Consider the following 26183-nt stretch of genomic DNA (forward strand, 5'->3'; position numbering starts at 1 on the left):
CCAAAATCAATCAACTGATTGTGAACTAAAAAATCAGGGCCAATTAATCTACTTCCATTATTAATCCACAGTGAGAGATTTCACAGCCCCCCTAGACCCCTCCCCCCTCCCCCCCCCTCCCTTTCTCCAAAATAAAATAAAACATGTGAAACTGCGGATCTGCCTTTTTCAGACTGATCCGCAGAAATCCGTGATCCAAAAGAACCGGCCGATCCGAGGCGGATCCTAAAAAAAAATCGCCCATCTCTACTCTCCAGTCTGCATCCCATTCAAGTGGAGGTGCCTGATCCCTTAATAAATATGGCTGCTAACAGGCATTCCCTAATCCGCTGAACACAGCGCACATAGGGAAGAGCTATCGCACTTTTAATGCACTTTTACCTGTAATTAGTCTATATGGACTTTAAAAGCTGCTTTGTCGATCTTCAGTTTAAAAAAAAAAGCACAAAACAAACAGTGGTTTTTGCTCTTTTTATTAACTTAACACTTTTAAACAATCAAAATGATGCACGATCTTTATTTGTCCACTTAAAACACCAGCGTTACGATACAAACTGCTGAGTTCCGGCGGATAAAAGGCCTTCGGTCGGGTGCCAGATTTGATGGATAAGAGAAGTGAGTGTGGGACAATGGAGCATTGCCTGAGAATTAGCAGGACATGGCAAATGTGACAGTGTTGTTAATATGGCACGCCGTGTAATAAAGGCACCTGGAGAATAACTCTCTTCAGTGCCAGAGGGGCCGGCTTTGCAATCGGTTCCTGGCCCCTTTGGCAGGATAGGGTTCCTTTGTAATGCCTTGGGAATAAACAAAGGAATGATGAGATACATTTTCCATCAGCCATTTGTTTACGTTTCAATGAGAATACACAATGCATTAATACTTTAGATGCCTGGAAATCAGAGTAAATGTAAGTAATGTATGTCTAGACTTATCGGCACATATTAACTAAATAATGCTATGCAAAAATGCACCTTACAATCTCTTTAAATCAGGGGTCTCAAACTGAGTCCTCAAGTGCCACCCACAGGCCAGCTTTTGTGGATATTCCTGCTTCAGTGCAGGTGGCTCAATCAGTCTCTGCTTCAGCATAGGGGGCTCAATCAGTGGCTCAGTCTTTGACTGAGCCACTGATTAATCCACCTGTGCTGAAGCAGGGATATCCTAAAAACCTGACCTGCTGGTGGCCCTTGATTACTTTTGCTGAGCCACTAATTGAGTCACCTATGCTGAAGCAGAGATATCCTGAAATCCTGACCTGGTGGTGGCCCTTGGGGACTGGAGTTGCCCCCCGATATGCCCTCCAGGGGCCAATAGGAAACATAATCATTTTACTGGTACGTGTCTCAGGAATCAGTGGTCCCGGAGCTGAAATGAACATGGATCAGCTCTAGGGATCCACTGTGAAAGAAGGGGGGGGGGGGTCCCGTGAGGCTAGGAGGAGAACGGCTGCTTTAAGGTCCCTTACATGTTAGCACCACTTAGTCAGTATGGGTTAAAGTTCTAGTTTGTTTGTTGAACACGTCCGAATGCTCAGAACAGGATATGTGTCATGTAGCAGAACCAAGAATGCTATGGAATGAATCTGTCCTTTTGCATCGGGTAACTCCTTCACCAAACTAACTTGTACTCGTACAAACACAGATATACTCCATATAACTCCTCAGTAACATCTCATATTTGTCCACATCACCCCTCCCTATAACACCTCCCTAATTCCTTCTATTACCCCATATAACCGCTCCCTATAACTCCTCCCTACTTCCTTTTATTGCCCCATATAACCTCTCCCTGTAACTCCTTCTATTACTCCATATAACCCCTCCTTATAACTCCTATTACCCCATATAACCTCTCCCTATAACTCCTCCTATTACCATATAATCTCTCTCTATAACTCCTCCTATTACCCCATATAACCTCCCTATAACTCCTCCTAATACCCCATATAACCTCTCCCTATAATGCCTTCTATTACCCCATATAACCGCTCCCTATAACTCCTCCTATTGCCCTACTGTATATAACCTCTCCCTATAACTCCTCCTATTGCTCCATATAAGTAGAGATGGGCGAATTTTGGGGGGCAAATTTGGATCTGCAGGGGATCGGCCGGTTCCATTGGTCGGCGGATTTCAGCGGATCGATCTAAAAAAGGGCCATTCGTGTTTTCGGATTTTTAATTATTATTACTAATATTATTACCAATACACTCCGTGAGTTCCACAGCCCGTGGGTGGATTTGTAGCACCCAATCCGAGGATTCAGCGATCCATCGGCAGACTCTAAAGAATATTGCTGAATCCACAGATTGGATTCCCCAAGTCCGCCCGCGGGTTATATCCAATGGCGGACTTGACACCATGAAACGTTTTTTAGGGCGAAATTGGGAAAAAATCCCCCCCCCCCCTTACCTGATCGCCGGCGTTTTCTGCCGTCACGACGCAATGGCAAACACTGCGTCATGTGAACCTGTGGCATCAATGGAGGCGCGTTGCCAGAAGCTGCCGGAGACCAGGTAAGCGAGTTACAGGGGCCTCGCACGCGCTCCCCTGGCATTTAATTTAAATGCTTTTGGGAAGAGCGCGGGGCCTCCGTGAGCACCGTGTCCCCCTGCAACATTTTGCGCCCCCCAGTTTGCGCACCCCTGGTTTAGACACTTGTGGCATATACACTTTGCCCGATTACCCTGCTACTTTTCAAGTCTGAACTTGATCTAATAATGTGTGGACTATAGTGTCCGATTCGTTGCATCGTACTTGGAGAACTGCACGTTTGTTGGTGGTTGGGTCACTTTTAACGGAGCAGCGTGAGGTCTTCATAGATGTCTTGTAGCTGTACCCATCCTTGAAGACCTCACAAGGAGGATCCATTGGCATTATAATCGAAGAAGAGACTTGTGAGGTCTTCAAAGTCTGTATACCGAGTAAGAACCTTTATGTCGGTCCATTGAAAGGTACTATATTACCAACTTTGATTCACCTGAAATACATTTGCTCACCTGTCCTCATACCAGCACCTGCTTGGTCCCATTTGCCAGATCATTGCTAAACCACAGGTTACAGATATTTGCCACGTATTACTATGAAAATCACATAAACTGTGTTTAATTAAATATCCGAGCATCAATTTTATAACTCCTCTCCTCTTGTTCAAAGTGCAAAGATTTGGTCCCTGTGCTAAATCTTCCCGTTAAGTCAATTTGAATACTTCATCTGAAAATCTTTCATTTCGTGTGATTTATTGTTTGGTTTTATAAATAAGAACCCACATGGATATCTGATTTATGATCAAAGGAACCAGCCAGGCGTGACGTTCTGCGGCAGAGCTAGACACTGGGAATAAAAGCAAAGGGGAAGGAAAGAGTCAGGTCTTTATACAAAACATGCTCTATGTTATTGGATTGTCTGTAATAGATAGCAAGTGTAGATTCACATATAATTCATTTCCAGTTACACAAAGCACACACCTATTTGTAATGCTGAGATAACCACTATGTTATTTTAGAGAATATTCGATGAAAATAGTAAATACTATATATTTCACAGGCTTATGATGCGAGGCAAATCTCAGCATCCAACACAATACGTTCCTTTTTCAGATCGTAGCCTTAAAGCAGCAATATTACTTTCCAGACTTTTTTTTATTGTTATTATTATTTTTATAAGTAAAGCTGGCAATCGGCAATCAAAATCCTGATTGTGTGCCTAACAAAATGGCCACCTTCTGACTTTGTGCAGTCTGTGAAATGCTGCAGCTGATATGTAACATCATATTACTAAGTGTAACACATTGTTGTAACTGCTTTCAGAGTAATACATAGGCAGTCTGCTGTTTGGAAAACAGCAACAGATCTGTTTGTGATACTTTGTGGACAAAGGGCAGAGCTCAAAAATGTGCGTGTCAGAGTCTGTTGCAAAAGAGGAAGTGTATATGACTTTTTAAATGGTTGCTATGGCAACCAAAGGATGATCAGTACATATTTTTTTTTAAATGGCATTAGGAGTTTACAAAAATGCACAGAATTATCTAATACTGCAGAACTGATTATTATTATTTTTTTTAAACATATAGGATTTTTCATATTTTGCTGCTTTAAAGGTACCAAACTTTACAGTGAATAAAGTCAGATACACAAAATGTAATACTTCTCATTATGATGTTTGTCTCTTAAAGCTGCAGTTCAAGCATTCAAAATGTGCATCGATACAATCTGCACACTGACAAGTGATTAGCTAAATTGCAGATCGATACGTTCTCCTGTAATCGATCGCCGAATCGGGGGTTATTTAATTCACTGTTAGGGCTGCACAAGACTACCCAGGATGCAAAGTTCTGAGTGGAGGATCATGTGACCAGGCAGTCACTAGATACAATTGGTGTACAGCTAGAGAGCGGGCAGGGCTCAAGAGCCAGAGCCTATCAGAAGGGGAAGGGGATGTGACTTTGTAAATGGTTTCTATAGAAGCAAGAAAGGTTGATACATTAAAATACATTATTAATGTTTTTTTTTTAAATGCTACAAGTATTTTCTCATTGTACAGAACTGATTTATTTAAAAAAAATAAAACACGTAGGATATTGCTTTAACTGCAGTTTTAATACTTCAATTTTACCTCCTATTAACTCTCCCAAAAACTCAAGCTGATGCCCACCAAGCAAAGTAGGTTCATAGTGGCTCCCACGAAGAAACGCAAGTTGAAACTTAATCTTCTAGCATCATTTGTTCCTTGATAAACTCCTTTGCTGTTGTCAACTTTTGAACAACCTATTATTGTACTCTATAGCAATTCTAGACTTATATGTTGCTCTGTGGTTTCTAAACCTGATTATACAGGAATCAATAAACTCTGTATCCATCCTAATGGTAAGAATTTGGAGAGCAATAATCCTCTAATCCCAGATACAGACCAGAGCTGGCCAGCAGGATCTGCAAACTCAGGGAGTTCTGCTCGTATAGTCCAGTAGTAAATCAAGAACAGAACTACAACCCCAGCACCCCCAGCTGCTAACTAATGGGATCCGTGCTGAGAAGATCCCAGGGAACTTCAGAGAACAGTTCTGGCATCATGGAATGGCTGTTTAAAACCATGAGCTATCACCTTAACCACTACACCATGCTTCCTCCCAATCCCATTTCGAACACTGAGGCTGTGTCCCCGCTAGCGCTGAGAGCGCTGAGCGGGCGTCGCTTGGCGAGGTGACTTGCATATATATATATATGCAAGTCCCCACGGGCACACACGCTCAGCACTTAGGTAAATACATTTTTTTAACTTTCCCGCTCGCTCAACGATTCGGCAATGCCGCAACCCCGTCTCCCCCTCCCGCGGGCGCGCGAACAGGCGCAGGACACCCAGCTCGCATGCTTTGAGCGCCAGTGGGGACTCAGCCTGACTGTTTCCCTCGCTCATGTAGTCTAGATGTCTCTCACCTCTGCAGCTTGTGCCGTCCTCCTGCAGGGTCCCAGTCACACAGCTACACAGCGGCCCGTCTAACCGACTTGTACAGATCTGCTCACAGCCCCCGTTGTCCTCACACCAATCCAGACCTACGTGGCAACAGACGGGACATGTACAGAGAGAAGGATGTGTGCACTGAACATTTAGTGGTGTTACGACAGGCAAACCAGTCCTAATAGGTTCCCAGGATTGTGTTTACCCCACAGGCTACAGTGGGCTTGGGTCCAGAATAATCCGCACTCTCTGCGCTCGAATTTAATCTGAGTGCAGATTTCTAACAATCCAACCCCTGTATTATTAATCCGCCGTGTCGATTATCAGTGATCCCAAAAAAAGGCGGGTCGCCGTTTTTGAGACTGATCCCCGGAAATCCGCGGATCAAATGAACCATCTCTAGTGTTAACCCATAGCACACCTTCAGGTGCCATTCACTTGATTGGGCCGCAAGTTGTCTTTTGGAAGTGGAATGTAATTTATGGGATAAGACTGTGTGCTAACTAAGAATGTGCCTCAGTGCTGCCCCTGTAACACACATTAGGATTGTCTCTTCAGAGTTTTTCTTCTATACTATACTCTGCACAGTACGGTTTTGCACAATATTTGTACCCACTTTTTGCGAGTCTGGTTTATGTCAAGACAAAACTGTTATACTTAAATGGGGTTGTTGGCTCCCTACTGTCTTAATCCAGAACTGGGTTCTTAACCAAGTGTAGACCCCACCAGCAACAAAATACTTTTGTTTTCCTTCGGGAAGAATGAGTGGTATTGGGTTTATAGGGATACTCGGCACCATTATCCTATGTTGTCTGTTCCGTTTCTGAAGGAGCAGAGAATATTTTGTTGCCAGTCGGCAAACTCCTACTTAAAAAAGATCAGTGAACATTCTACTAATGCAAGGGGGGCGCAAACTGAGGGGCGCAAACTCTGGGGCGCAAACTGAGGGGACGCAAACTATGGGACGCAAACTATGGGGCGCAAACTGAGGGGACACAAACTATGGGACGCAAACTGAGGGGCGCAAACTATGGGGCGCAAACTGAGGGGCGCAAACTATGGGGCGCAAACTGAGGGGACGCAAACTATGGGGCGCAAACTGAGGGGCGCAAACTATGGGGCGCAAACTGAGGGGACGCAAACTATGGGGCGCAAACTGGGGGGACATGATTTTTAAGGAGAGGCACGGAGGACCATGGGAGTGGAGGAGGGCGGCGACAGAGAAAGATGGCAGCGGGAGAAAAGGACGGACGACCGCCAGTGCAGGGCGACAGAGGAGTTGGACAGTGCGGGCAACGCAGGATGGCTGGGGAGGAGCGCGCCCCAGCGGTCCAACCAGGACTTTTTCACTGACTCCTGCTCTCTGCCGCTGCTACGGCGCGCTCCTCCCTGGCCGACCCTGCTTCGCTCCCGTCCTGCTTCACTTTCACCATTCAATATCCTCTGCCGCCCTGCTCCGCTCTGGCGGTTGTCCGTCCTCTCCTCCCAGCACCCTCCTCTGCCGCCATCCTGATCCAACCCCACGGTCCAGCTCTCCCGTGGTCCTCCACCAAAGCCAGGCAGGCTTTGTTAAAGGGGTGAGAGGAGGAGAGGGGGAGAGAGGAGAGGGTGAGAGAGGAGGAGAGGGGTGAGAGCAGGAAGCGGGTAAGAGAGACGATATGGGGGAGGGAGACAGGGTGAGGGGGGACATAGGGGTAGAGATTGGGGGGGGGGGAGAAAAAGGATGCATTAGGAGTTGAAATTAAAAAAAGAATTGCAGTCAGTATTATCTTATTATACTACTACACTGGTTTATTTTAAAAAAAAACATCAAATTTGTCATGTTTTGCTGTTTTTAAAATGTTGCAATATTTTCATGTGATTTTGATTAAATCAAGCAGGGGGGACCCCACTAATATCCCGAATGAAAAGGGGGTCTCAATGTAATAATACAGGGAACATTCTACTAATGATACTATCATGTAATAATACAGGGAACATTCTACTAATGATACTATCGTGTAATAATACAGGGAACATTCTCCTAATGATACTATCATGTAATAATACAGGGAACATTCTACTAATGATACTATCATGTAATAATACAGGGAACATTCTCCTAATGATACTATCATGTAATAATACAGGGAACATTCTACTAATGATACTGTCATGTAATAATACAGGGAACATTCGACTAATGATACTATCATGTAATAATACAGGGAACATTCTACTAATGATACTATCATGTAATAATACAGGGAACATTCTACTAATGATACTATCATGTAATAATACAGGGAACATTCTCCTAATGATACTATCATGTAATAATACAGGGAACATTCTACTAATGATACTATCATGTAATAATACAGGGAACATTCTACTAATGATACTATCATGTAATAATACAGGGAACATTCTCCTAATGATACTATCATGTAATAATACAGGGAACATTCTACTAATGATACTATCATGTAATAATACAGGGAACATTCTACTAATGATACTATCATGTAATAATACAGGGAACATTCTCCTAATGATACTGTCATGTAATAATACAGGGAAAATTCTCCTAATGATACTATCATGTAATAATACAGGGAACATTCTCCTAATGATACTATCATGTAATAATACAGGGAACATTCTCCTAATGATACTATCATGTAATAATACAGGGAACATTCTACTAATGATACTATCATGTAATAATACAGGGAACATTCTCCTAATGATACTATCATGTAATAATACAGGGAAAATTCTACTAATGATACCATCATGTAATAATACAGGGAACATTCTCCTAATGATACTATCATGTAATAATACAGGGAACATTTTCCTAATGATACTATCATGTAATAATACAGGGAAAATTCTACTAATGATACTATCATGTAATAATACAGGGAACATTCTCCTAATGATACTATCATGTAATAATACAGGGAATATTCGACTAATGATACTATCATGTAATAAAACAGGGAACATTCTCCTAATGATACTATCATGTAATAATACAGGGAACATTCTACTAATGATACTATCATGTAATAATACAGGGAACATTCGACTAATGATACTATCATGTAATAATACAGGGAACATTCGACTAATGATACTATCATGTAATAATACAGGGAACATTCTCCTAATGATACTATCATGTAATAATACAGGGAACATTCTACTAATGATACTATCATGTAATAATACAGGGAACATTCTACTAATGATACTATCATGTAATAATACAGGGAACATTCTACTAATGATACTATCATGTAATAATACAGGGAACATTCTACTAATGATACTATCATGTAATAATACAGGAACATTCTACTAATGATACTATCATGTAATAATACTAACGTTTTCTTCTAATTGGCCCCACGGATATAATTTGCTCTTTCGGATCCTGCACGTGGTCAGTGGCAACCCTGGAATTCTGCGGACAGTTCTGCATAGATACAAATGTGGCAGAAACAATGAGAGATGGTAGTATTTTGCTTCTATGGACTGGTTTTATCTTCCTCCTCTGTTTATGTTATTGAAAGTGAAACATTCGCAAGCATTGTGTTTTTGGCAAACTGTGGGTATTGGCGGCTGGGGAACACGCAGGAATGATCTGTCACCTTGCCGAAAAATGGCCAAATGCCTATTTGTCCCCTTCAACCCCAAGACCGGGAGGAGAAACAATTATTACCAAATGTACAAAGGCTGGTATAGGAGGTCACTGTCCCAAACAGCTTACAATCTACATCAGGGGTTGGCAAACTTTTTAAGTCACGCCCCACCCTGCCCTCTTACCTGCTCACCGGCATCTCCTTATCTCTGCGATGTCACGTTGTCATGGCGACATGTCATGGCGATCAGAAGATGCAGGAGGAGAAGCCGGAGAGAAGGTAAGAGGCGGTAACAGTGGACCCGCGTTCTCCCCCGGCAATAAGACTAAATGTGGTGGGGAAGACCGCGGAGCGCCTGTAAGCGCGGTGCTCGGATCAGTGCCCCCCTTAGATAATTTCGCTCGCCCACTAGGTGACATGGGAACTCCATAGAAGGTTGTCGCTTACAATTTTGCAGGAGTATTTTTCGGAGTCGCACAGAGACACGGCGCAGTGGAGATGGACCTCGTCGTAGTCCCCAATAAACTTAAAGACTGTGACATGGAAGCGACAGGTGAGGGAAATCCCATTCTCTTCTACCGCTATGGTGTTATCTTTGATGTTTGGGCATCTAAGGAAGAAAGAACAATGTATTGCACTGTATAGACTAGAGAGCGGCTATTGTCTTGTGATATTTGTTAGAGGAGGCTCTGGTCGCCAAGATTTAATCCCATAAACATGTCCCTTTCTCTAGTACCTAGGGGTGCCAGGTGTCCAGTGTCGAGCCGGACTGTCCTGTATTTGGAAACTGTCCAGTAAAAAATGAGAGGTAATACTGGACATGTATGTGTATACCGGTATTACCTCTCTGGCCGTGTGCGTGTATACCGGCATTACCTCTCTGGGCGTGTATGTGTATACCGGTATTACCTCTCTGGGCATGTGTGTGTATACCGGTATTACCTCTCTGGGCGTGTATGTGTATACCGGTATTACCTCTCTGGGCGTGTATGTGTATACCGGTATTACCTCTCTGGGCGTGTATGTGTATACCGGTATTACCTCTCTGGGCGTGTATGTGTATACCGGTATTACCTCACTGGGCGTGTATGTGTATACCGGTATTACCTCTCTGAGCGTGTATGTGTATACCGGTATTACCTCTCTGGGCGTGTATGTGTATACCGGTATTACCTCACTGGGCGTGTATGTGTATACCGGTATTACCTCTCTGGGCGTGTATGTGTATACCGGTATTACCTCTCTGAGCGTGTATGTGTATACCGGTATTACCTCTCTGGGCGTGTATGTGTATACCGGTATTACCTCTCTGGGCGTGTATGTGTATACCGGTATTACCTCTTTGGGTGTGTACGTGTATACCGGTATTACCTCTCTGGGCGTGTATGTGTATACCGGTATTACCTCTCTGGGCGTGTATGTGTATACCGGTATTACCTCTCTGGGCGTGTATGTGTATACCGGTATTACTGTACCTCTCTGGGCGTGTATGTGTATACCGGTATTACCTCTCTGGGCGTGTATGTGTATACCGGTATTACCTCTCTGGGCGTGTATGTGTATACCGGTATTACCTCTCTGGGTATGTATGTGTATACCGGTATTACCTCTCTGGGCGTGTATGTGTATACCGGTATTACCTCTCTGGGCGTGTATGTGTATACCGGTATTACCTCTCTGGGCGTGTATGTGTATACCGGTATTACCTCTCTGAGCGTGTATGTGTATACCGGTATTACCTCTCTGGGCGTGTATGTGTATACCGGTATTACCTCTCTGAGCGTGTATGTGTATACCGGTATTACCTCTCTGGACTTGGTGACATCACTGGCTTGGGGGGCTGCAGGATTTCCCCGAGCAAGGATGGTGCTAGGGGGCTGGGCAGCTTACTCCATCCTGATTGGCTGCATTACCAAGCAGCAACCAATCAAGAGGAGTAGGCTTAAGACACTTTGGCCAAAGGGTTAAACTAAATGACCCTTTTTACAAGAGATTTATAGGTATTGCACTGTGTATTTTTGTCACATTGGAAGTAGCTTTGGGCATTTTTGTTTTTTGTTGTATACATTTAGCCATGCCCACTAGCACTCCTTGTGACACTTATATGCATATATATATATATATATATATATATATATATATATATATATATATATATATATATATATATATATATATATATATATTATGTGGTAATGTTTGGAGTTTCTCAGAGCTTGTTGGGAACCTGTGTAATCAGGAGGAGGGATCAGGAGTCCTGAGTGTAGGGTCAAGGAGAGGAGGATACAGGATAGAGGTAAGCGTGTGTGTGTGTGTGTGTGTGTGTGTGTGTGTGTGTGTGTGTGTGTGTGTGTGTGTGTGTGTGTGTGTGTGTGTGTGTGTGTGTGTGTGTATTTTGAGTGCATCGCACCTTTCACTATTGTGTCCAGTATTTTTGGAGAAGCCACCTGGCAACCCTACTAGTATCCTACACTGCTGACAACTAATATCGGAGGGAAAAGAGAAAGATTTCCCATAATGCAAGGTGCTCAACTCCAGTCCTCAAGACCCTCCAACAGGTCAGGTTTTCAGGATATCCCTGTTTCAGCAGGTGGCTCAATCAGTCCCTGCTTCAGCACAGATGGCTAAATCAGGCATTGCTTCAGCACAGGTGGCTCAATCAGCGTTTCAGCCCAAGATTGAGCCACTGAGCCACCTGTGCTGAAGTTTGAATATCCTGAATACCTGACCTGTTGGGGGGTTTTGAGGACCGGAATGGACTGGAGTTGAGTACCCCCTGTCAGACGGGAACAGGTTTTGACTGAAGAATATTGGAAGCTTGATTTCTGACCAGACGCTCCTTTATTCGAGGTATGTACTTTCTATCATAGTGAAGTGCTTCACAAAGCAAAATACTAGCGGCAGGGTGACCCACTCTCTGACTATCCCTAATAATACTGATAATAACAGGTACACAGAAAGCTGTAAGACTCCTACAAACCCTCCTTCGATGATGAAGTATCGGAGCTTGTCGTTGCTGTCTCGCGACGGAGTCGCGTAGCATTTGTTCAGAATTAAAATCAAGTGGGTGGAGTCTGCTCCCACTACAAAGACCCCAACAAACAGGATGTCGCGTGTTGTGAGCACCACCTCTCCTTGCCGGTACGGGTGCTTGTACGACGCGTTCTTGTACAGCGCCATTTTGGTGGTGAAGCTGCCCCCTTGCGTTGGGACCGTCAGGTTAATGACACTGCGGATGGAAGGAAAGGGGACAGTCAAGCCTCAAACTCACTTAGCAACATGGAGCTGCGATAACGGGAATCATATGTCCATGTTCTATGCTAGGGGTGGACCACTCCAGTCCTCACCACGTTTTGAGGATATCTCTGCTTCAGCACAGGTGGCCCAATCAGTGGTGGGCCACCTATGCTGAAGCAGGGATGTCCCTAATTCTTGGCCTGTCGTGACCCTTGAGGACTGGAGTTGGTCAACCCTGGCTCTTGGCCATTTTCGCTTTTCATTTGGAATGTAAGATTTATTTTGCAGCTTTGAACATCAAGGACCAAAAGTACAAGTGGGGAAAGCACAATATTAAGTATCACAGAATATACCGAACCCACGGGCTTTATTCAAGGCTCAGGAGGCGCCTGTATCTAAACGATGACAGAATGCAGCTGGAATTCCAAAATTGCAGTATTATTCCGCGCAATTCTGTTTTGGAATATCAGAATTTAGGATGAACATAAATATTAGTAAGGTATTTACGCAGAACAAAAGAGGTTCCCAACCTCTTCCGGTCCTTCATCGGACAAGGACCCAGAGAGATACCTGATGAAGGACCCCGAGAGGTACCCGATGAAGCCCAGAGAGGTTGGAAAGCTTGTAACATACAGTATCAACTACCTGTTGGCCCAATAAAAGGTATCATACCCCCTCTCCCTACTTTTACTACACGATTAAATATATGATCGGGATGAAACAGGGCAAAGAACAGAACTTTGTACAAATCAAAATGTATTTTCGGATGGTCCGATAAAAGTGTGAAGCAGGAAATGCAACGGAGAAGGATGAGGTCCATTTACCTGAGCATTGGTCTTACGACAGAATCCAAGGAGATCTTGATATCGAGTTCATAAGCACAAGAGAACTCCACGTTTATCGTCCGGTCTCGTGTGATAATGTTCCCTGTGTTGTTTGCACTCTCTATCCACACTGTGTTTTTGTACATGATGTGAGTGACATTGGACTGCAGGGCAAAGAGAAATCCATAATTATCTCTGGGGGGTAAACCTCACAAGTACATTGAAGTCTAGAGATCAAGTTGATATCAGATGGTGCTAATCAATGAGGGATCATACGTAGAGAAGCCTTAGATTTAGGTGGTCGGACTCCATAACTGGGATTAAGGGACCCCTAAATTAGAGATAGGCAAAACCGTGTGTGAAATCAGACCCTACCAGAACCTTACATTCCAAAACCAAACACAAAATTAAACCCGTTAGATTCCAAAATGGAAACCCATCCATTGAAAAACCAAAGCCAGGACACCAGACCAAGTGTCCATCACTTTCTTGTCATATATTTTTTAATACTTGTGTCAGTTACCGTATATTATTTCTTTCTCGTGCTTTATTATTCAGTTTTATAATTTTCCTGCTTATTTTTACTTTTTTCCATAATATGGTAAAAATGAAAAAAAAAACAATATCCAAAACATGAGTGGATGTTCCCCCCTCCTTACCCTAAATTGGACTCAGTACCCCAAAATCAGGGGAATCAATGACTTCATGAGTGCAACTCAATGACCTCTAACTGGAAGTAAGTGATAACATCATTGGGACTTCTATCTGTTTATGAGATATTGTAAAACTGGGAGAGGAAGTATAAGTTGGGGTTACCCAAGTGGTCTCAGGGCAGACATCAAGGGGGGTCTCTTACCTGTACAATATTTCCACAGTTGCCTTTGGTGTTGTTTATCTGGAAGGATATGAAATCCTCCCCCTCGATGCCCGGACAGTGTCTGTCATTAACCCGAACTCCTTCTCTCTCGAAGCCGAGCTGGAACAGCTTGCACTTAGATATAGACACTTCCATCTGGGCAGCTTTGCAGGTTACCTCTGCGTCAATGATATCATGTGTGTCTAGAAAGGTAGAACATCAAACAACCTTAAATACCGCTGCTGTTCTTCTGACTGAGGAGGTGATGGTGGACGTCACATACTGGTGTAACTCGGGGTGGGTTCCAACATAAAGTTAATAGAAATTTGCAAAGGGGTGAAGCAAGGAAGGCCACCTGAATTAAAATGAGGGGGAGAACTTTAGCAAATGCTACTTTTTATTATTAGGATAGGGCAGAGGTGGCCAACTCCAGTCCTCAAGGGCCACCAACGGGCCAGGTATTAGGGATATCCCTGCTTCAGCACAGGTGGCTCAATCAGTCATAATGACTGAGCCACCTGTGCTGAAGCAGGGATATCCTGAACACTTGACCTGTTGGTGGCCCTGGAGATCTGGAGGTGGCTAATCCTGGGATAGGGTATTAAAAAACCCAGACTGTCTGACACTCAGGGTCGCCTCCAAAGTTGTGGGAATGTATCCGGTAAGGTTGGCCAGAAATGTTGTTAAGCTTTTTTTTTTTTTTTACGATTGACGCTTTCACACGTTATCGCCGTGTATTTCCTGAACACAGCAACATCCACAAACAAAAGGATCTCGCTCAGCAGCCCAGGCAAAGTGTTGCAACTGTTGCCAACTTGCTCAAATAGGTGCAATTTCCCAAAAGTTGAGCACAATTGGCCCAAACTACTGTATGAGTGTGGATCCTCACTGCCCAGTGCAGTCCAGCCGTGTGACCATACCGTTTCCATATGCGGGAGGCTCCATGCACCCACAGAGCTCTCCTCCATTGTCCAGCTCACAGCTCCGATTGGGACAGTCGGCACCCACACAAGGATCTTCAATCACTCCTGCTAAAGACGAAAAGAAGCAAATAATAACATTAGGTTCGTATATCTCTAGTACGACGACCATATTTCTTACCAGCTCCGCTCGCCCCTCACGTAACAGATCAGAACCATTCAATTAGCAGAGTTTGTAGAGCAAAAAAAAAAATACATAAAATTGGTAGAAATTCAGTAGAACTTGGTGGAAAATGGGACTTCTTGACTGGAGCTAATCAGGCACGTTTTCTTCGTTCTCAATTTTCTGTTACAGTTGGTACACAAAGGAAGTGATGAGGAGTCAAAAAGTGAGAAAAACCCTCCACCGTAAAAAGGTTGTAATAGCTGTCTGTGAGTAGGGTTACTGGCTCTGCACTTCTTTAACCCAGGCTGTGCTGAAAAATCTGTGTAATGCGACAGGCATAAGCTCATAGGGGTCCATGTTAAAATGGACAAGAAGCAAAAGGTGACACTGTGTGCTCATTTGCATGTCATTACCCAGAATCCCTGGCTGCAGTGGAACCATTGTATGTTAAGAGATAATGGCAGGGTTGTGGACCTGTGAATGGTCTCACAAGGGAGTTTTGTATTTGTTGTTAGACGTGCAAATTCCTCAACATTCAGCAAAGTGTGAAGGGATTCCAAGCTTACATTACATTACACCCCCAGAATATTTGAGAAAAATCGTATAGCCTGGTTCTATTTCTGCATCAAAACATGGGTGAAAGGAATGTGACAGAGGACATTAAATCACCCCGACTTTTCTTTCCTTCCAAAATCAGAAAACACTCTATGACCTATTTCCTATACTGAATCGTATGAAAGAAAAAGAAGAAACATGTTATAGAATGGCTCCGTGGTTCAGACAGAAGCAGCAGAGGACAATCTTACAGCAATTCTCCTTCTCGATCCACTCTGTGCTGAGAATCCCAAACGATCTGCAGGCTTCCCCGTACGCAGCTAACGAACCACACAACTGGGACTTCTTGTTGTTGTAGCATCCGTCCAGGAAGCAGGACTCGTAGAAAGGAATGGGGTCCAGAAGCCCGTAACAAGGCTGGAAAAAGCCCTTCATGTCGGTAAGTTTGAGGCAGTATCCATCATTCTGAAGCTTTTGGATGTGAACATTGTCACAAGTTGATGCGTACTGCGAATACTGCAGCTCGTTGCAGCTGGAAAGCAAAGGATTCTTGAGAAGTTACAACAATATACAACAGTTCATGATATACTCATTAGAAATGAAGGAATCCAAGCAGTCGAAGCCACGGTTCAACCTGTTTGTGTGTTGGTGTCTCTCCCCATGTTGTTTGAGGGGATATATACATCTGTAGCACTTGGTACTAAGAATAGTCCCTCTGGCGCGCTCTCACATTTCAGCGTCTGGAACCGCTAAGTGAATGGTGGCTACTAGTAGAATTACATCCATTCTCCAAACTACTCGATGTTACAACATCTTTGCATGTGAATATCTGCGAATAATTCGCGGGACGAATTTTGACCCACTGGCCCATCTCTAGTTTGGACTCTCACTGCTATTTGCCAGCAACAGAGAGAGAGAGAAGACATGCGGGATATGAGTGGTGACATGGTGGGATTATACATGTAGCAATAACCATTAGCTAGCCGAAGGCTGAGGTGCCCAAAGAATACTGATATCAAATAACTTTTAAAAAAGAATATTGGTAGTAGCTCACTAATATTGTCATTAATTGATGTAATTAGTCTCCTGGAATTCCACTTTAAACAGGCGACGCTGCAGTAACGGAGAATGCAGGAAGATCTTATTGAGATCTTCGAGATTTATTTCCATACAGAAAGGGGGGGTTCACCTGTTCATTGTATCCCTTCAAAAATGTGTATCCAGTTTAACAAAGGGGAAGACACACGGGTGATTTATAGAGGGTTCAGACATATGATCTTGACCAGTGTGTGTACTTAGGCAACTCCAGATTATAGAGTAATGTGTGTTCCCAGTCAAGTCCAGAGAGAGGAGTTTTCCTTGGTTGTTTCTTATCGCTCTCTCAACCCTCAGAGATTTGGTTTGGTTCTAAGATTTGTGTCTTCCATTATCCAAAATACCAACCAAGGAGAACGGTGTAACAGTGAGAGCAAAACCAAAATATATTTAAAACCCCAACCCCGGGGCCATTGCATGACCTCTGAACTACGTTACTTTAATTAACTTGTGAAATAATTCTGCTAAACCCCAACCTCAGCGTGTGTAAGACCAGAGAATCGCCCCTTCACCTGCGAGGCATAAAATGTGAATTCTCACGAGTTTGCTCCAAACATTGTACCCGTGTCCGCATTTAGTATCCCGTATGTTACTTGACTCCCCTCTTTTCCGACTCACCTCTTCTGCATCCCATTGGTTTTCCAGCTCTGTGCTAACACCACGCTGCTTACCACCGGCTTTCCTCTAAGCGTCACATAGTCATCCGTTAAATCTCCGTTGAAGTTGCCACAAAGACCACACACTTTATTCTGAAGCCGCTCACTGATGCTGATTTTAATAACGTTGAAGCCGTTATAATAGATTTGAATGTCGGGACTTGTGTCTATCACCAGAAACCCTTCTATGCTGTAAATTTTAGTGGACAATCCAGTTACGAACGGGACGGTCACTTGTGTGCCATTTACCTATTGTAAGAAAACAACACAGATTATTGCTGAACATTTAAAGGGACCGTCTCTCCTAAAATCAAAGTGTACTAATGGCACTTACATATTTCAGGGATTACACCGGCATCATTTATGCTTTTTTTCCTACCAAAATCTGACACGTATAGGTATTCTGGAATATTTGTTTTAAGTTTGTTTGTAAATGTACAAAGCCGAGGCTTGGAGGGGTTGATTTCCTCAAGAGCAATAAAGGATATCTGCGTCCTTCACAAGTGCGAAAAGGCCACATGTCCCAGTCCACCACAATGACTCATTTTGCCCCTAGTAATGTCTCACCTCAATTTAGTTTTTTGCATTTAACTGGCCTGAATGGGGTGGAGGAAACAGGACCCCCCAGTTTTACCCCTGGGAGACCCCCAGATCAGAATATATTAACCCTCCCTTAATATTATACACCATTGGCAGCCGATGAATAAAGGGACAGACCCACCTTCACTGTGTTGCGATCGTTAATGAGGATCTGCTCCTCGTTAATGTAGAAGTAGACCGGCGAGATGACAGTTAAGTTGGGGGAGGACCACTTATCGAAGTTGATGATGAGCTGGAAGGAGATGTCTGGCAGCTTCTGGCAGATGGTGGACAGGACAAAGGCGCAGTTGGCCGGGAAGCGGAGAAATGCGCCGTCAAAGGTTCGGAAAACGCCGCCTCCGGCAGCGATGCAGTAGGAGCTTTTCTTGCTGTAGCAGCCCCGCACCCCGTTCCGCAGCGCGCACTCCTCGTCGGACTTGCATTGCCTGGGGTCGCACTGGATGAGGTTCCTCCCGAAGCAGCGACAGCGCCTGGTGCAGTCGCTGTTCCAGAACAGCTGCTTGGGCTGGACAAACGAGAGTGGACATACGAGAGAGCAAATGAGTGACCACCAAATGACGGCTGATCTTCCCAAGTCCATCTCAGCATTGTACATTGGAGTCTATGGGGCTTATTCTATATCAGCAAAGTGGCCGATCGGGACGTTGTGGGGTGAAACTCCCCATGTGTATCAAATATACTAAAGACTTTGTTGCATTTGATGCAAATTGGAGCAATACATCAAAATAAACATATTTTCCCACTTTCCTTACGTTGATACAACTCCCCTTAATGTATAGTGACCTGGAGAGGAAAGAACCCCACACAAAATCACTCTGAGTACTTTTGTGTGGGGTTCTTTCCTCTCAAGTTCACTATACATTTCCTGCCCCACAAGCACCTACACAATCTTTTTCACACCATATATCAGCAGTAGCGGGGGTTTCTCTATACAGTTCTTCATCTTCATCCCCTTAATGAATCAAAGAAAACAAAACCTATTGCTTTGGATGGGATTTTGGCCATTGATACATGGGGAGCAGATTGTTTCACCCCAGGATTGCATCACTTTTATCTCAGTACATACTGTAGAACCCATTCTGCCTAACACTCCCTGCTTGTCCTTGGATAGGAGCACTGCCGGAAATGTTATATACGCTGCCACGGGCACGCGACCAGTAGGGATCCATATATAAAAAATACATTTTGAAATGCTGCCACTCGGGATCTTTAAGTGAAAAAAAATAGCAATTTATTCAATAAAAAGAGCTTTTAGTGAATAAAATGCTATATTTTTTCACTTAAAGACCCCGAGTGGCAGCATTTTTTGATTTATTTAATCTCTCCCTGTTTATTAGGACGACTCACTAATATTTTGCTGACATTTCTTTTTCTGCTTTATCCCCAATGGAAGATAAAAGTGACCTCCCTTGTGCGGCCCCCGGCTGCTGGGAGAGAGCACGCGCGGCTTAAAGCAGAGTCACAGATAAAGTGAGAGCGCGTGGCACATTCTGTAGCCGCTGGGGCATGTTTTGATGTGTTGTACCCTGGAAAATGTATGCCTAAAGGTCACAATACGGAGCACATGGCAAATACCGCACAATATGCAATATGTGGAGGAGGCTTGGGGCGGCCTTATACCGAACTGAAGAAAACTATCAGGCAAAATTCAAACGCATTTCCAGCATCTACAAGTGGAACCCAAACATTGGGACTCCCCAATATATCCAATACCACAAAGCAAGATGATCAAGGTTTGGAGGGTGGGATCAAATAATCACATTTTCAAAGAATAAGGATTACACTTAATGGAATATATTTATTGGGTTACTGATGCAGGAAAACTGTACTTTTCTCCCCCTCTCTCTATCTCCCCCCTCTCTCCCTCCCTTTCTCTCCCTCCTCTCTCTGTCTCTCCCCTCTCTCCTTTCTCCTCTCTCTCCCTCCCTCTCCCCCCTCTCTTTCACCCTCCCTCTCTCCCTATCTCTCCCTCTCCCCCCTCTCATCTCTCTCTTTCACCCTCCCTCTCTCCCTCTCTCTCCTCTCTCTCCCTCTTCTCTCTCTGCCTTCCCCTCTTTCTTTTTTGTCACTCTGCACTTCTCTGTGTCTATGTCTCTCCTGTCACTGCAATGTCCTGCGTCCTGAGCCCCCCTAGAAGGAACGAGCACCCCAGGTTGGGGCCCCCTGAGTGAATGTGTAAGCTCTGCCGCAGCCAGCCTTGCCTCATAGTATTTCCCGTCTGCGTAGCAGCCGCAGTGATGGGGTAGGATGCAGCTCTTCCCATTCAGCACGTATCCCGGGTCACACTGGCAGCCCTCCACGCAGTAATGATTGCAGTCACTCTTCAGCCTGATGGCAGCGCAGCGAGGCTGGCACACACTGACACAACTCTCGTAATGACTGTTAGGAGGACACGTGACATCTGCAAGTTACACAGACAATGGAGGTTACACATTGTGCCTCACACAGACCTGCATCACACACAGGGTTACACACAGGATTGTATACACGGTAATATACACAGGATTGTATACACAGGGTAATACACACAAGATTGTATACACAGGGTAATACACACAGGATTGTATACAGGATTACACACAGGGTTATATACAAGGATATATATACAGGGTAATTCAAAGGTTATACACAGAGTTATATACAGGGTAACAGACAGTGGGTAACAGACAGGCTAACTCACGGGGTAGCAGACAGAGGGTAACACACAAAGGATAACACATGGGGTAACACAGAGAATAACACGGGGTAACACACAGAGGGTAACACACAAAGGATAACACAGAGAATAACACGGGGTAACAGACAGAGGATAACACATGGGGTAACACAGAGAATAACACGGGGTAACAGACAGAGGATAACACATGGGGTAACACAGAGAATAACACGGGGTAACAGACACAGGGTAACACACATGGTTATTTCTGCCAGCGATGGTCACATTCCAGCTTTTTATGCTCTGGCAAAGATAACCGGACAAATAATTGTGAAGAATCGGTGTGATCATCTAATCAGTTCTATCCCCGAACATTCATACAATGGGGGGGGGGGGGGGTTTGATGATACACGGGGTAAGTCCCTGTGAAGTCAGCAGAATATCATTTTGCCAGCAGATGTTCCTGTGACGTCACAGGACATTTATAAGGCATGTGGTGGGTAACTTTCTTCTGGAGCCAATGAGATCAGCATCAGAAGCATAGCAGCCATCGAAATGCTGGAACACTAAAGTGATAGCCTGCCACACAAGACACAACTAGCGTTGAACCCTGACAATTGCTAATGTCCACTCAGAGGTCAGCATTACCTAGGTACGTGCTCTCATACAGTATCTTCTGCTATCGGAGGGGAAGAAAGAGGGAATGTTTCAATGAGACCTCCTTGACTTCATGTAGATGCCAACACTTGGTGTGGCAGGACTGGTACCAAGGAGTCTCCCCAGAAAAGGGACAATCTACCAAATGTGTAAGCAGGCTCCACCTGCAGCTGATTCCAAGGCTGAGATTTAGGATTTCTGCAGTCACATTTCTGCATGACGCATTATTCTTTCAAGCCACTGTGCCACGGTATCACGTTCTCACATTGCCTTGCATCCTCTATATCAGGGCTGGCCAACTCCAGTCCTCGAGAGCTACCAACAGGTCAGGTTTTCAGGATATCCCTGCTTCACGCACATTTGGCTCAATCAGTCCCTGCTTCAGCACTGGTAGCTCAATTAGTGACATGATTGAGCCACCTGTGCTGAAGCATGGATATCCTGAAACCTGACCTGTTGGCAGATCTTGAGGACGAGTTGGCTACTCCTTCTCTAGATGCACAGGGGTTAAAAAACACAGCATCGTTATAAAAGAAAATCATTAAAGACAAGGACTGGGGTCGCTAACTGGGCCCACGACGGCAGACAGCCTCAAGTCTGTTTTTATGTTCTTTCCCAGAGCATTTTGTGGCTATTTTATTCTTTCAAGAAAAGGTCATCATGAAACCCGAACTAATCCAATCTGTGCTGCTGAATTTGGTTAAGTTTGCAATTAACCGTAAAAGGACCATTTTGGCCACCTTGTCTGGTCAGTTTACCTGCTGTGAAACCTTAACTCCTATTTGACCTAAAGCTAAAATAAGAGAGTGACACTCACAGCAGGACGTGTGGTTTCTCCAGCCTGTGACTGCGATCCCTTGGGTCTGACACGTGCTTGCATAGTCCTGCAGCCAGCTGCAAGCCGTTAGCACAGCACCTCCATCTATACATGAGTCGAACAAGCAATTCTTGAAGAAGAAGCTGGGGTTCACTTTGCTGTGGCACTTGGAAAAGACACTGTTTCTGTTGGGGATGAAGTTGCAGAGCTGTTGGGCTTTCCAGAAACCATCCACCTTAGTGCAGGTCGGACACCGGTCTCCGCAGTCTACTTGACAAAACGCGTCTCTTTTCACCCAGCTGTGGCCAAACTCATTGACGTTCATGCTTATGAAGCCACTGGCGGTCTGCAAGTCGTCCTCCATGTTACCGTTGTATCGGCCACACAGGCCGTACGTGTTGTTCTGCATGTGGCGCGGGATGGTCACAGAGAGGAACGTCTTCCAGTCGTATACCACTTTTAATCCGAATTCTGTTTCAATTACGACGTGAAAACCGAAGGCGAAAATATTCACTTTCCCGTGACCCAACTTCAGAGGCAAGTAAAGTCTTTCGCTGTTCACCTGACGTGAAAAGAGGAGAAAGAAATACATGATATTTTCTAAGGAAGAGAAAGGGGGATGTCAACCGATTACTTATAGCTTTTTGTTTTCTTTTAATTAATGGCCTATTTTTTATAACTCTTGTTGTAGGATATATTTGGTAATGGGTACATTCTACTGACGGCGAACCCAGAGACAACATCTTAAAATGTAGCGCTTACCTTTGTCTCCCGGCATCCTTCCGACATCCTCCCGGCATCTCCCCATGCAACGCCTTATGGCGTTGGGGCGTCACGTTGTCATGGCAATGCGTGACGTCATACTGTGTCTCGTTGTCATATCAATGGGTGTTACATGGCATTCCCGTTGACATGGCAACGCAGCGCCATTTGACGCTGCATGGCCATATTGAGAGGAGGTGAAGGGGAAGATGCCGGGAGGACGCTGAGGGTATCGGGAGACGCCGACACCGAAAGCTGCCACCCGAAGGTTTACTAGTTAAACCCGTTACCCAGAGATACGTGGCCAAAACTCGTAGTCTCCGGGTCAAAGCCACAGTGGTGCCAACCCTGAATGGGTACTGAAAATAAAAGGTGTGTGAGTATAAGGGGGAGATAAGGGAAAGCTTTGCCCCATATATAATATTACTCATCCAGAAAGGGTAGAAGACTTTTTTAAACCCTGTATTAAACTGCAGTTTCTCCCCTGATGAGTAATTCCGATAATGTCCTTATTTACCCCTATTGTTTTTGTGAAACACCAAGACTGAGACGTCTTACAAATATTTTATGTTCTTATTCTTTTTTGATCCTCCATAGACGTCATAAACTAAGTATTTCATTAAAAAGACCTCTGATATTATAGCTGCTGTAGGAACATGGCAGACCACTTTTTTTTCTGCTAGGAAATAAAAAGTAATAGCAGAAATTTCCCAACTGAAACATGAGATAACAAGATCTGTGTAACAAGACGTGCTATGCTTAAAATGGATCGAAATCTCAAAAGTGGTCCGCTTAGTCTGCTCATTTGCATATCCCTGCCCACAATCCTTGCTTTCAGGATTATATGGCAATGGGGTGAATATGCAGGTTTGGGACCTGTCCAAGACATGCAGATACACACATGGGTTCCTGGGGAGGGGGTTTAGGTCTTAATCTTAACTTGGAATAGTGGAAGTAGAGGCTCTGTCAATATCAGCGACACATATATAACTTTACTTTTCAGAAGTTGCTGAAAATATTAATCAATGAAAACAGTTTGTATTTGAATTTCTTTCTTTTTTCCTATGATATATAGATTCAGTGAGGAGCAGCTCAGCGAGTAAAGACACTGAGGGGGTCATGCACTAAGCAGTGATAAGTGGGTTTTCTGGGTGCTATGCACAAAGTAGTGATAAGTACTTTTAAGTGAGATAACTGTCTTTATAGCGTGATACTGCCTGCTGTGAGATTCACAAAGCAGTGATAACAGTGCAGTATTGTGCTATAATGGCATAATTAAAAGACTTATCACTGCTTTGCGAATCTCACAGAATGCAGTATCATGCTATAAAGGCATTTATCTCACTTAAAAGACTTATCACTGCTTTGTGAATCTCACAGAAGGCAGTATCACGCTATAATGGTTTTTTATCTCACTTAAAAGCACTTATCACTGCTTAGTGCATAACCCCCTGAGTCTGATAATAATGACACTGAGTGTGAATCAGGGGAACCTGGTTCAGTTCCCGGTATCAGCTTCTTGTGACCTTGGGCAAGTCACTTTCATCACCCTGTGCCTCAGGCACCAAAAGCATAGATTGTAAGCTCATCTGTCCAGGGGATGTGCCTATTCCATTCCTATGTGCTGCGTTCCGTGTAATATACTGTAATTTTGACGCGCTGAGTCCCATTGGGAGAAAAGCGCTGTATGTAATAAAGTTATAATTATTTCTAATTTTCAGAAGACAGACATTCCCTCACCAGGACCGTGTGCTTGTAAGCCCGATAGATGACTATGTTGTAATTGTAAACTTCCACCTCCACCTGCTTCACCCAGAGTGCCAGCGACGGGTCTCTGTCCTCGTTCTTAGCGGTGACGGTAAATTTGGGGAATATGTCCGCCCGGTGGTTAGTAACTGTAGTGCAAAGGATGAGGGCACAGCTGCTTTGGAAATCAAATGGGAATCCGTCGAACGTGAGGTAATGGCCGTACCCCGAGACGATGCACGATGCGTCTGTGCGTGGTTGGCAGTAATACAACCCAGTGTCCTCCATGCAATACTCATCGTGCTTACACGGAGTACTCTCGCAGTACACGCTGTTGTCAGACCCATTGCAGTAGCACAGGGACTTGCAGTCTTGGTCAACCCAGAAAGTCTCATTGGTGAAAACCTGGTGCCCCTCGAAATTACAGCCACATTCACTCTTTAGGACACACTGGGACCCCCGCAAGGCGAATCCTTCATCACACTGACATCCCTCGGTGCAGCTGTCCATGCACACAGGACCCGAGGGCAGCGTGTCGCACGCCTCCGAGCAGGTTATGCATTCTTCAAAGTGACTTTTATCAGGGCAGACGAGAGCTGAAACAGGGGAACAAATCAAAGGAACAGAATGAATGTCACAAAGATTTTCTCCACTACTGTGTTTTTCTCATCCTCCCACTACTTTGATGGAAGTATATTGTAGGGCAGGGGTGCGCAAACTTTTCTGTTTGCGCCCCCCTCTCTGCTCGCCCGCCCCCCTCCTTACCTGCTCTCTGGCATCAGCAGCGTCATTTGATATTGCGTTGTCATGGCGATGCCGGCTGGGAGCAGGTAAAAGGGCGTTACGGAGGCCTCGCCTTCCCCCGGGATTTAATTTAAATGTTGTGGAGAAGAGCGCAGGGCCTCTGTAAACACCGCCCCCACAGAAAATCCCACGTCACCACCCAGTTTGTGCACCCCTGTTTTAGGGTATGTTCTATACACACCCCAAATACGGGTTTCACTCAAAATCAAACACAATGACAGAACAAAGATCAGTAACGACATCAGGCATCAAGGTTATGTCAATTCTATTAAGAGCAAGTTGCACACACACAAAACAAAAAGCTATCCTTCATATTCTGTGCCTAATGTAAGAAAACTTGGCATTTATTAGGGTGGGGTTACCCCAATATAGACCTGGTGATTGTATTGTGCATCAAATAATTATTCAGTGAACTCCTGTTCTATCTTCGTATAAACCTCATTCTTTATTGCTTCCGGATGCTAGCAGAGGAAATCAATTCAAAGTAATTTCATATATTTCCCCACGCTTCCTGGCTCCAAAACTGAAGCCATACTGGTGCAAAAAGCAGGGTTTATCAAATAAAAGTCCAGTTACTTTTATAAATAGTCCTAATAAAGACACCCTCTGCATGACTGTTTTGGTATTAATGTCATGGTGTAATCTAATAGAAAGACTGGGAGACTGATCCACAGATCACTGAGGGACGCATTCACTTCAATGCCTATGTGGTAACCCTTTGAAGCTATTTACATTACCATGGCT

At 44.3% G+C, this 26183-nt stretch overlaps 1 protein-coding gene across 1 annotated transcript in view; it reads right to left on the bottom strand.

The window, feature by feature from the left end:
• Window positions 1–471: 471 nt before the first annotated feature.
• TECTA (tectorin alpha) overlaps window positions 472–26183 on the bottom strand; it is an 84145-nt gene continuing 58433 nt past the window's right edge. The window contains exons 12-25 of the mRNA XM_075606596.1: window positions 24630–25231; window positions 22128–22689; window positions 20199–20398; window positions 18119–18502; window positions 17360–17646; window positions 15898–16178; window positions 14926–15036; window positions 14006–14208; window positions 13150–13313; window positions 12069–12317; window positions 9536–9698; window positions 8835–8922; window positions 5435–5551; window positions 472–3335 (exon numbers count right to left, since the gene is read on the bottom strand). Of these exons, the coding sequence (XP_075462711.1) occupies window positions 3241–3335; window positions 5435–5551; window positions 8835–8922; window positions 9536–9698; window positions 12069–12317; window positions 13150–13313; window positions 14006–14208; window positions 14926–15036; window positions 15898–16178; window positions 17360–17646; window positions 18119–18502; window positions 20199–20398; window positions 22128–22689; window positions 24630–25231 (3506 nt within the window). The 3' untranslated portion in view covers window positions 472–3240. The remainder of the gene's footprint in view (window positions 3336–5434; window positions 5552–8834; window positions 8923–9535; window positions 9699–12068; window positions 12318–13149; window positions 13314–14005; window positions 14209–14925; window positions 15037–15897; window positions 16179–17359; window positions 17647–18118; window positions 18503–20198; window positions 20399–22127; window positions 22690–24629; window positions 25232–26183) is intronic.

This window comes from Ascaphus truei, chromosome 6 (genome assembly GCF_040206685.1).
Source record: "Ascaphus truei isolate aAscTru1 chromosome 6, aAscTru1.hap1, whole genome shotgun sequence".
NCBI lineage: Eukaryota > Metazoa > Chordata > Amphibia > Anura > Ascaphidae > Ascaphus > Ascaphus truei.